The sequence below is a fragment of the Magnolia sinica genome, chromosome 12, assembly GCF_029962835.1.
Source record: "Magnolia sinica isolate HGM2019 chromosome 12, MsV1, whole genome shotgun sequence".
In the NCBI taxonomy this organism is placed as follows: Eukaryota; Viridiplantae; Streptophyta; class Magnoliopsida; order Magnoliales; family Magnoliaceae; genus Magnolia; species Magnolia sinica.
Window position 1 is genome coordinate 10132971 of NC_080584.1, and position 13049 is coordinate 10146019.

Here is a 13049-nt window from a genome sequence, read left to right on the forward strand (position 1 = left end):
TTCGACGCGCGGTCTAGATCTAATACAGAGTTTCGATGCACTCCCAAGAGCAACTGAGTTTTGAGATGGATCCTAAGTTTTAGGGTAATGTAGCGTTAACGATTTTACAAGTTTTGAGTCTTGTAGTTTGTATTTAAAGTGGTTCAAGCTAATTTCACAGCTAGTCTAGTTTAGCACTTAGTGAATTTCGTCTAATTTCTAAAGGAATTTGGTCCTTAGAGATTTCTGTCTAAAGTGGTACTCGGGTCTTTGTACGAATTTTTCTGAAACGTTACAGATATACTTATCTTAATTGATGTATTTATGATTAAAGTGAATTTAATGGCAGTAATATGCTGCCATTAAATAGATAGCGAGTGACAGTGATCAGTCCAAATCGAAACTGGGGAGCGAAACTGATTTTCCCAGGTTACAGGGAGACAGATGGACGGTCCGGATCTCAACATTTTCATGAGAAAATGTTTCAAAATACATGTCGCGATCATCGATTTATTCGTCATAAACAGGGTGGACTAAAGTTTGTAATAGGGAAGTGGGCCCCACCTGGAAACTTCCCAGGCGTAATCCCCATGTGGACGCAGATTGCATCGAAATGGGCCCCACCCGTCTTCAGATGGCGGGCACAGTTTTGGAAGTTGCACTGCATCTTTCGACTAAGGCCGTCTCAACTTCCCCATGTGGACGCAGATTGCATCGAAATGGGCCCCACCCGTCTTCAGATGGCGGGCACAGTTTTGGAAGTTGCACTGCATCTTTCGACTAAGGCCGTCTCAACTTCTTTTTTAGGAGGGATGGCCACCGAAAAAGTAACTTTGCCATCAAACGTATTCAGAAGGTCATGTAGACGTGGATGTAGTGAAAACACAAATATCAACTTCTTCTCGTCCCTGATGTAGCAACTTCACGTTTTTAATGGAGGAGGTTTAATCCCCACTCCGTGGTCCACTTGAGACTTGCACGTGCCTCATTTTTAGAATCATATCTTAAAATTATGTGGGTATAAATATGAACGGGGTGGATGGTACATCACGGTAGGCTCCACAGAGCAGTGCCCAGATGGAGTACCATCCGGGCGGTGGTAGGACTCAATCCACGTCCGCGCGTGAAGTGTTTTTGTGTTTTTGGTCGCTGATAGCCTTGAATGTATAGCTATTCGGCAGGACTTCAAAAGCCATCCCACCACCTCCCAAACACGTTTGTTGTGGGATCGGATTGGATCCGCCCAATCCCACGGACTGTCCAAACGGGCACGGATAGATCCCGTGGGCTATCCCGTCCCATGGGATCAACCGACATCCACTCACACAGCCCCTGCAACCCTAAAACTCATCACATCCCTCCTAATCCCTCTTAATCCGCCCGGCCAAACACGCCCTTGTAGATTTTGAAATCCACCATATCCACGTCTCATATAGATTTTGAAATCCACTATATACGTGAGTCTCACATTAATGTTTGTTTTAGCCACACTATTCATCCATACAACATAACAATAAATTGCATGTGCATGTGGGCAACTAGCATCCGTTGTGAAATCTGGCCCATTTATTACAATTTCATGGTCCACCAAATGTACGTCTCACTTACTATAATATTTTTTTCAAAGGAAGAATTTGACGGGGAACATTAAAATTGACAGTCAAGATGCAATCATAGTGTTAATTCCACCTAATGCAATTCCCTACCATTTAATCATAGTGTTAATCCCACCTAATGCAACTCCATACCTATAGCTTATGCATTAATTCTAATTATACAAATGAAGAATCTATTAACCAGAAAATCCACATTACCTATCACACGCAGCATGTTAACAGACATTAGTTATGTTGTCACGCACCACAATAGCTGCTTTCCCACTTGATACACGGTTTGGATCTTACACACGTATGACAGAGACAAGGCTGGCACGGGTGTCCATGCAGAGAGGGAAACGGATTGGCTAGACCCCTGCCACCAGCCAACGGCTGATGGTCGGTGCTCTGTGGGCCCCATCATGATGTATGTGTTTCATCCATGCTGTCCATCTATTTTTCTAGATCATTTTATGGTATGAGACAAAAAATGAGGTATATCCCAATCCCAAATGGACCACATTACAGGAAAGAGTGTTGAATGAACATCAACCATTAAAAACTTTTTGGGGACCATAAAAGTTTTGATCAAGCTGATCTTTGTTTTTTCCCTTCATATGGGTCTGTATGACCTAATCAACAGATTGGATGTCAAATAAACAGTACAGTGGCCCGCAGGAGGATTTTAATGGTGGATATCCAATCACTATTGTTTTGCTGTGGTGTTGTCCACCTAAGATTATATCACTCATTTTTTACATGTAGCCCTAAAATGATCTATAAAAATGGATGAACGGAATGGATGAAACACATACATAATGGTGGGGCCCACAGAGCACCGACCATCAGCCGCGGGGCTGGTGGCAGGGGGAGTAGCCAATCCGTTTCCTACAGGGAGCAGCTTGCTAGGAAACGACTCTTTATATGAGTCGCTTAGGCGCGGCCCGGCCTCACCCAAGACGGTGCAACCCTTACCTAGGACCTGCCTTGATGTCTGTATTTCATATCCACGCCGTCCATCCGTTTTTTTCTAGATCATTTTAGGAATACGAACCCCAAAACGAGAAAAATACAAATATCAGGTGTACCATACCATAGGAAATAGTGGTGATTGACCATCAAAAACTTATTGTGGGCCACAACAGTTTTGGATCAAGCTGGTATTTGTTTTATCCCTTCTTCAAGGTCTACGCGACCTTACCAACAGGTTGGATGGAAAATAAACATTACCGAAACATTAAGGTGGGCCCTAGGAAATTTTTAACGATGGTTTGTTCGATCAGTACTGTTTCCTATAATATGGTCCACCTAAATTTGGATCTGCTTCATTTTTTGGATCATGACCTAAAATAGTCTTGTAAAATGGATGGACGGAACGGATTTATACTACATATATCAAGGTGGGCCCCTGGTAAGGACCGTACCGTCTTGGGTAAAGCTGGGGTCCACCCCTTATCCACTCCCTTGTGGTGCAAAAAGAGTGATGTTCATACTTCATATCCCATTCATTTCAACTCTGTCATTAGTTCCACACACAAGATAACCACAAAACTAACCTTGGTCATCCAAACCCAATGAAGTGGTAATGATATCTACGATTTTAAAGAACCATAGATACACAATTGTCTCTTAGCAATGATGGTTGTTGTGTCTACTTCATTCTTTTTCCATGGATTCACTAGAGAGATTTCAGAAGGAACTTCTATCACCTGTTCAAGGAGTTCCACACGCAATTAATCATGAAGAGCCAAAGAGTACTACTCCATTCAACTAAATGATCATAGGTAAAACAATATATGAATGTTTGACTTTTGAGGGTACAAATATCAAACACAACCTAAAAATTCCACTTATTTGATCATCTATCGTATTGGTGAACAGGTATTGGTGTCCACAAATGATCTACTCGGTTTAATTTGACTTCATTTGCACCACTTATACAATTTCTGAGCGCCTGTGTCTCAAGTGTCACACATAGCAGGAGTATCAAATAACTCTCCAATAACATCCCAAATACAAACCATAGAACCCTCTACATGACATCCATGTATGTAGTACATATACATGTATCCATCACACTGTGTATTTATGTACTGATGTACCCATGTCCATATGTATTTGTGCATTCATGGACAGCTTAGAAGTCGATCACAACCATCCTTCTGCACTGATCTCTTGCAACATCGGGTGAGTGGGTAGAGGCGAGCCTTCCTCATGAATGGACATGCTCGAATTCGATGACGTGTCACATTGGTTGTTCATGGTTCTTCCCATGGACTCTCCTAACATATCATTGGTTCTAAAGCTGTTTGAGTCATTGAATTGCCACTCTGTTAAGTAGCCAGGCCGCGATATGACATTGCTCACTTCGATGTGGCCTGATAGCATGGCTACCACATGGGACATGGGTGGCCGTAGCATTGGTGATGTTTGGGTGCACAGAAGAGCTACACCAATCATTCGTAGTGCTTCTCCTTTGTCGAATTCAGGCAGTGTTGGATCGATCAATTCAAATGGACAGTTAGCTTCGTGTAGATTCCAAGCCTAAGAAATTGTTGAATGATAAGATATTAATAACACATTGATGAAAGTTTGACAAAGCATATCAATCTAACATTCATAAATCCATCATTGAAGGCTAGTCAGTGATCATTTAGTAAAATGAATTATCAACAAAATTCATTATTTTATGACTGACGGAATGCTACTTTGTCGACGTTCACCTGCAAACATGAAATAGAAACATCCCAGAAGTGCCAATGTGTCATGTGTGTGAAACCTGGGATGTTCATTAGCCAGAACCTGCTGTGAATGTACCCTTGCCCAAAAATGAGGGTGGTCCACCGATTAGGTAGGTCACTTGTACATTTGATTTAAACCGTTGGCTATCCTTTTCCAATCATTCATACATTTTGTACAATATAGTCGACCTCAAGAGTGTGCATCCTGATGTTTGGGCTAGGAAACATTTTCCATGGAGCCCAAATGATTGACAGCTCAGATCTTGCACGCATGTCCCGTGCTGGCACGTGTAGGATGCTTGTGTTTTGCAGATTGGCAAGTTTCCATTCCTGTATGGTTGCGTTTAGATGCACAAGAAAATTGAATTGCAAACCTTCAATTTAACCAAGACGAGACGACAAACAACAAAAAGTGAATGAGGTTTCCAAGAGTCCACAGCCAGGGAATACTCAAATTGTAAGAACAATTCTTAGTTGTCCGACTCAAGAGTAACGCAACAGTAATTTGGTTCCTAGACTTCCAATACGAATGCTAAGGAAATACAATTTGGTTCTTTCTGCTTTATTAGTCTCATAATTGCTATTTGAATTACTTCAGAAAAGAAAAGCTATTTAAATCAAAGTGCTTCCAAACGCACCCTCAGGATCATTATTTGATTCATGAGCAATGAAACCTAATCACTGGACATGAAAACTGCAAGATAAAAAATCTCGATAAACTGCAAGCGCATGTTCGAATTATGTTCCCATAACATGTACATCCTAATGGAAGAATTGAATTACCTGCCTATGGATTCTGATTACTATAAGGTAATTAAAATGCCTTACCCATTCGAGGAGGTATATCTTATCTTGATCCAAGCTTGTATCCGCATTGGGCCTTCCACCAAGAATCTCAAGTGTGAGAACCCCAAATCCGAACACATCAGCCTTTTCTGTCAGATGCCCACGCATGGCATACTCTGGTGCAAGATACCCACTTCAAGAATTCAAGAAGCTCAAGGTTATTTCCTTATAAAAACCTCATGATTAGCAAATTAATAAAGAGGAATGAAATGAACTAATGATGTGTGACAAGTACTTACAGTAAGGAGATTACAATTTTTTAAATAGTTGCTTTTGGACTAATAATTGCAATCAAGTTTGATAGTGAATCCAAACACACCCTGAAGTGCAAATGATCAAGGTGGGGCTCCCCCTGTTAGTGCACTAATTCATGCACCTTGTTTGTCAATCACGTGAGTCCTTATGTCATTTAGTCGGTTGAGCCATTGGAAGCTGAAGACAGACCAAAGACACAAGAGCATGTGGAGCATCAACGAACAAATAACAGATATATGAGGTGCCTTGGTGACCCTAACTCTTGACCCAAAATAACGTATACCTCTAGATGATCCTAAACTTAATAGGTAAACCCTTAGTGATCATTCCTTAGCTTTAGAAGCCCAATTGGAACATGATAAGTAAGGCTATAAGTAATGCAGGGGCATTTTCACACTGGGCTCAAGTGGGGTCGCCTGTTGGATGCAAGGGCACACTCGGGGTGGGTGACCCATGCGATTTGGGGCCCATGGGGGAGGTCTCGTGTTCGAGACTCCTTACCAGGGGTGAGTAATACGCATTTCACACCGGGCTCGAGTGGGGTAGCCCGTGGGATGCGGGGATACACTCGGGGTAGGCAGCCCATGTGATTTGGGGCCTACGAAGGGGGTTCGCTAGGGTCCTAACCCATGAGATGTGGGGCTTGGGCTATGAGATAAATGGATTAATTCACCATACTCTAATAGTTCGAGCTTTTAGAGCAACTGGTTAATTGTCCTGCATCAAATTGGTATCAGAGCGGGAGGTCTCGTGTTCGAGACTCCTCACCGGGGGTGATTAATACAAGGGCATTTTCACACTGGGCTCGAATAGGGTCACCTGTTGGATGCAGGGGCACACTCGGGGTGGGTGACCCATGTAATTTGGGGCACAGGCTGTCAATGGGTTTTGATGGCATTGAAGAAACTACTCGATCCAATCGAAGAATGAGTCCAGCAACCAAATAGATAAATTCCTGGATTTTCTCGAAGGGATTGACACACTATTCGATCCTATTGATGGGGACATTAATTACTTGGTAGGTTAGCATATTTTGTTAATTGAATTACTTTATGGACTCTTTTCTTAATCTCTGCGTTGCATGCTAGCATTGAATCATGTGTCCTGCATCACCTATCGAAGGACTTTCGACCTCATCGAAGGCCCTTTTAATCCTATCGACGAAGCCGTTTTATAGCCGTTGCAAATCAGTTTCTTATAAAAGAGTATTCAGTTCTTGGGCAAAACAATGAATTTTTGATGCAATAGAAGCCTAGGTGATTCCATGTCCATATCCTTCATCTTAAGCCTATAAACCAATGAGTTTCAAGTTATCTTCATTGAGATTAACACTCTAATGAGGATTCCAACCTCCACCTTGAACATGTACTTGAACTCCACTAATTTCTAGAGATTAGACCCAACCTCTATTTGTATATTCTTTGTCTAAATCCTCTAGAAGACCCATCTACGTGAATCCCCTGGGATTACAACCTTCCACTAGTTGTAGGAGATTTCACCATCCTCCCATCACCTTGGTCACCTCAATGGAGGATCGCATGCAAGGTGTTTGATCTTGGAGTTGAAGCATTGGCAATGCTTCGGCATCAACGATCAATGGAGCAGAAGCAGAGCTAATTGAAGCACGAGAGAGAATTGATCAAGCAACCCAAGACAACTCGTCAAAGGGACTCAATTCGACAAGCGTCAATTAGTGAATCCATACTTTCTTTCCTTGTGTAGGATTGAGGGTAAGAGTTTGTGAACCAAATTCGATAGGTTCTTGTGTGAGACCTAAGCTCTTGTGTAGGACCGAATTCACCGGACACAGGTGTGTATGTGTTAGTTTCTGTGGGAGCCACCGGCGGGAGTAAACGTATGTTATTGGACTATGACCGAGGTTGTTGGTTAGCCAATGGAAAACCAACTAAAGTCTCTTGTGGAAGCTTCCAGCGAGAGTGTACGCTAGATATGTTCTTGTGTAAGACCACGGTCCTTGTGTAGGGCTGTAAAGGTTAAAGGTGAACTTGATTTAAAACCTCTGATAGTGAATACAGGTACATTCGGGGAGAGTGCGTTCGTTAGGAGTGGAGTAGAGAAACCAAACTACTATACGTGCTTGTGTTTGCATGATTGGAATAGTTAGCACATCCCACACATACATGTACACTAGTTGCTTCATTGGCATATCATTTGTAGTTTATGTGATTAGACCCTCTATTAGCTTGGAAGCCTTCGAGTTAATTGTCTTACTTAGTTTAAATTGTCATATTAGTTTAAGTAAGCAATTGTGTGTAATCCTACACCAAATGCAATTTCACCCCTACCCCAATCATAATGAGCCATTAGCCCCTTAATCAGAACTATAATTGTTTTAGTTCTAACTTGACTTGCAGGGAATTGCAATTTAGTGTTTAGTCATTATATTGATTAAAACAGTCTCCCCACTTAGATCATTTCTTAAAAACTGATTCTTGCAATTTAGTCCAATTAAGCATCCAAACGAACCCTGATGTGAATTAAAGCATTTGATTTAATAAAACCATTTGGGTGCATTGTGAATTGAGTTGCAAACCTTTGGTTTAATCAAGACAAATAATAGAAAGAAATAATGTTGTTTCCTAGTACCCATAAGAAGACTATCAAAATTTTATTTTCCCTCCTTTTCAGACCACAATTCTAAAACTCGGTGACTCAGCTTGAAACTTGGCCAAGTCATGTGGAAGCTCACCCATGATTGTGAGTTAGTTTTGACCGGTGTTTTAAATATCGACGATATCGGCTGATATATCCCACGATATATCTTGTATCCCACCTATGCGGTACAAAACACAAAAGTAGTAGGATATATCCCACATGTTCTATCCGGTGAGCTTTTTTTTTTTTTTTTTTTTTTTTTTATTTTTTTTTTTTTTTTTTTTTTTTTTTGTAAATCATGTTAAATCAGTGTCAAATTGTTACAAATCCGTGGATTAGGAGCTTCAATTTCAAGATTTAGAGGAGAAGGACCGAGTTGCGGAAAATTGAAAAAAAAAAATAAAATCCAATTTCTCGCAACTGGGTTGCAATCTGTGTCCAAACATAAAATTAAACATGTATGTAACCTAATCTAGTGATTCTTCTTTTGCTTTTAAATGTATTTCTTGTGTTTCCACACGTCTTCTTACATTTATAAATTATATGAATATATTTGCATCAATTCAGTTAAACAATGCATAGATTAGGACCCCATACAAAGAAAACCAGTTATGTGCACTTGTTTTTTGTAATGTTTTGATTTGTAAGTGTGTATTGATGTCTTTTTTAACAACCATTGAAATTTCATTGAAAAATCGACCAATTTCCAATGTTTCACCGTGTTTCCAACAACAAAGATACATTACGCGATACAACCGATATATCCCATACGATAACCGATATGTGTCCATATCCCAAGGGTGCAATACGTAACACAATACTAATATTTCGAACATTGGTTCTGACTAGGAAAGACTCATTGAGTCTGCTTCCTGATTTAGTTAATGTGACTTGGTATGACTCAAATCGAGTCAGCCACAGGCAGTGAGTGTATCATTTTCAATAAAGTAAGGAGATTCATGACCAAAAGGAAGTGAATTGAAGCCATCCACCAATGCCCAAGTGTTGTGTTGAGACTATTTTTCCTAGTTTTAGTTATATCTTCTATTACTCTGAATATCCCTTAAGCCATTTCTGAGATATTGAGTCAAGTAGAACAAAGATTTGGGCGAGTCTTCGAGTTGACCCAACTCAGTTGGATAACAAATGTAGGTTTTTTTTTTTTGGAAACACTAAGAAATTATCTAATGAGCCAAGACTCAAACTTTACAAATGAAAAAAAAAAAAAAAATCCGAAAAATTACAACACTCCCCAAGAAACTGAAAAAGAACCTATCATCATTGAGGATTAAGCCCCTTTTATTACAAGAGATTTTGCTATGCATAAACGCCTCGGAAAACTGCCTGTTACTATTCCTGAAACATGATTATTTCTTTCTATCCATATGGTCCATATGCCCGCTAGTAGGCATAATCATCAAAATTTTCTCTGTCATTTTTAAACCCCCTCCCTGCCACATCAGGAAGAAACTATCGGCAAATTATAGCACATCCTATGAGACTCTAAACAAAGCAAATAATTGATCCCATAACCTTTTTGCCAAAGGACAATGAAGGAAGAGGTGATCCACTGTTGAGGGTCGAATATTGCATAGCAGACCCCGATTACTGCCCGATTTTACGTACATGATAATGCCTAATATTATAATTTAATCGTGTTTTTGTTGTAGGATGTAATAAGGAGCTTTGATCGAAAAAGAGTATTAAAAGCATGGATTTAACGCTCCGAAGTCACCAGAGCAAGGAATGGACTCCAGGGGACCGAGATCGATGGATATACACGCCAGAGATCCAAGAAAATTGAGAAACTGAAGCTCAAGTGGCCTGAAAGTTAGTCAGAATGCAAGATCACAGGGTTTCCACCATCCACTCGGCTCGAAACTTCATACATGGCCTGAGGACCATAAATTAACCGTACACGTCAAATTTCAGCCATTAGATCCTCGTGGAAGTGGCCTAACAGAGAGATCAGAGGACGCTAGCCATTAAAGAGCATCTTGGCAATCCATGGGCAATTAAGGCTCAAGCTTAGGCGTTAGAAAGAGCATGAAAAATAACAAATCCTAGTGAAATTTTGTGTCATTTGCATGGTGCAATCAGGAGATACTGACGGCAGAAGATATAACAAAAGAGAAGGGCAAATCTGTAAATAGATGTGCCATGCATGCATACGTGAATCAAATTGTATTTTTAACGGTGAATGTTGTCCATACATCGGTTAAGCGTGTGGCCCATCCTGAAGTCAGATCTGCTTTAAACTAGAGGCCATGGGCCAACACTACATACAGGAGCTGATGGAGGGAGTGGATTTCTAGGACAGGCATCACAGTGGACCCCACCAGTTTTTTGCACAAAATGTCCAAAAAGAGACTTTCGCACGTCACTGGATGTACTTGCTCTCACCGGCTATCACAGTGGGCCACATCCATCGCCCAAACGGACGATCTGAACCATCTATTTTCTCCATAGGGTGGCCAAGACCCTGTCCAATGTCTTCTTCTGTTCCCATGCGCGCGCGCACATGTGACTCATGATCAAATGCAAGACGGACGACTAGAAGATCTGGTACCATGGGCCGCATCAAACTCGAGACAAATCAGCCTGTCCCGAACAGTTTTTCGAGGAGAACGCAATGGACGTGGTGGATTTCTCGTCTGATACTGATTTTGGACCCCACCAACATCACAGCACGAGTCGCGCAGGCTCTGTTTCGCAACAGAGCCTGCGGTCGAATGTTGTGGGCCACCCTCTGCATTGATCAGTCCGATCTGGACCATTCAGTGGACTCCAAAGGGCCCTGTAACCATCGCCTAGGTGGCAAAATCCCAGAAGGCATTGAGAAGACGATTTCCAACCGTCTAAATGCGGGTCGGATGGTGGAGTGAAAAAGCCTATGGACCACACTCTAATCAGTCAAGAACCGTCCTTTCCCAACTAGTTTCTCGCCACGCTTCCAATGAACAGAGTAGATTTCTCCGTTAACTTCAATAATAGGCCCCACCAATCAATCAGCGCAAACACAGTAAAGAATTACGCCTGCGTAAGAAAACTTACGCATGAAGTTTTCTTCAGCCGACCCTCACAACTACAAAAGGAAGAGAGAGTGAGGGAGAGAGGCATTCAATTCCAGGAGGAAGATTGAAGATTGGAACGTGAAGACAGTGAGAAGAGAGGAGAAAAACGTGGAAGCAGGGAGCAAGAGTTTTTTTGGGAGATTGAAGCTAGGACGTGGGGCTTGAAAGTAGGTTTTGTTTCTGTTTTTTTTTTTATTTTATTCATTTGTTTTGGATCCAGCCCATTCATGTTGGGCTGAACCTCTTAGCTAGGGCTAAGAGGTGAAGCTTGTATTGAGATGGGAGACTTTATTTAATTATTTAATTGTGAGTTAAACTTGATTGTGGTTTGATTATTCAAGGAATATTTTTCTTAGTCTTTAATGGTCTGTTGTGACTGAAATTACAATGGGTTTGCAATGGCTTTGAATATTTCTTTCCCCTTTTTATGTTTATGAAGTCAGGAAGCCCTGTTGTTCATCATTGTTCCATGGGCATGGTAGGATGATAGTACCCTTCCTGATCTTCATACATTGTTGATTGGTTGGTAATTAGTTTAATCCTGTTGTTTGCTTTGTCTCTTGGGCATGGTTAGATGATGGAATCCATTCTAATTCATATACCTTTCATCTCTTGAGAACCAGATCAAGTAAGTTCAGTTTGAATTCCATAATCCTTGATGCAGGCATAAGATCTCCCTGATCTCTACAAGTGGATCCTCTGAATCCCTAGTTTCCTTCCGTTGAATTCCTTAAAGTTTTACATTAATCTCTCACCATTATTCATCAATTTATATTTGATTTAGACTGCATCTTAGACTAGTTCTATTTCTACCTAGTTCCAGGAAACGTACAAGTTTCAGTCCCCGTGGATTCGACCTCGGTCTTACCGAGTTTATTACTACATCACAACCCTATACTTGGGGAGTGAACATCCACCAACTCCTTGTCTCGTATACACACCAAACAAATGTTCGGAAGAATGAACCTTCTATTGTAAGCACCTTCTTCCTCCCCACTAGCCACGCAAGTGTTGCTACCTTTGGAGGAGCACCATAACTCCAAATGAACGATGTCAAGCAAACCCCACCACTAGAGACAGCTCTTCTTAGAGACATGTAGAATGATTTGATTGAAAACCTACTAGATTAATCTTTTAAGCAAATCATAGAGTTCGCATATGAAATTATGGGGGATATCTTTGATAATATTTCCAACAAACTAATAAACTCTGCAATCTCTGTGTTCTAAATTCCGCTTGCATGGTGGGGCCCATACGATCTTCTCACCTATTATCAAAAAACAACTATTTACCATCATGCCCCCTTCAGCTGCTATCCTAGCCAATAGTGGGGGGAAAGATCACTCGGTTTTTTATCCCCCACTCACCTATCATCCCCAAATCTAATATTCTTCCTATTCCCCATCAAGAAACCAACCCCTTTCCATACTCTATGTTTAATTGAAGCTACCGATTTCCAAGCATGTGAGGCCCTATATAGTGATGACGATTGACAACCAATCCCCACCCCCAACAAACCACCCCCCCCACCCCCCCCCCCCAGTGGGTTCTAAGGTGTACCTCTTCCCACTTCATGAGATGTAATTTATGATTGCCCTCTGATTGTTTCCACAAAAAGGTCCTCCTAAGTTTATCGAGTTTTACTAGAATTGATTTCGGACATTTAAAAAGAGACATGTAATAAATTGGAAGGTTGGACATCACTGCCTTAATCAAGGTGATTCTTCCTCCAAGCAATAACCGGTGAGTCTTCCACTAAGACATCTTCGACTTGAACCTTTCAACCACGTTATCCCAAAGTTGTTTCATCGGTCTACCAATGCATAACAAAAGACCAAGATATGTAGTAGGGAAAGAGCCTTCTCTGCACCCCATTGCTTGGGCAAAAGACTTTAACTCCTCATGAGGAAACCCCACCCCCAAGATCTCACTCTTGTTAATGT

At 41.2% G+C, this 13049-nt stretch overlaps 1 protein-coding gene across 5 annotated transcripts in view; it reads right to left on the reverse strand.

The window, feature by feature from the left end:
• Window positions 1–3314: 3314 nt before the first annotated feature.
• Window positions 3315–13049, reverse strand: part of LOC131220896 (probable LRR receptor-like serine/threonine-protein kinase At1g56140) — a 47329-nt gene continuing 37594 nt past the window's right edge. For 3 of the 5 annotated variants that reach the window (XM_058215808.1, XM_058215806.1, XM_058215807.1), the window contains 2 exons: window positions 5144–5294; window positions 3315–4118 (listed from right to left, as the gene is read on the reverse strand). In XM_058215808.1, coding sequence (XP_058071791.1) covers window positions 3723–4118; window positions 5144–5294 — 547 coding nt within the window. In that variant the 3' untranslated portion in view covers window positions 3315–3722. Of the gene's footprint in view, window positions 4119–5102; window positions 5295–13049 lie in introns of all 5 variants that reach the window. The other 2 variants (XM_058215809.1, XM_058215810.1) reach the window with 2 other exon arrangements.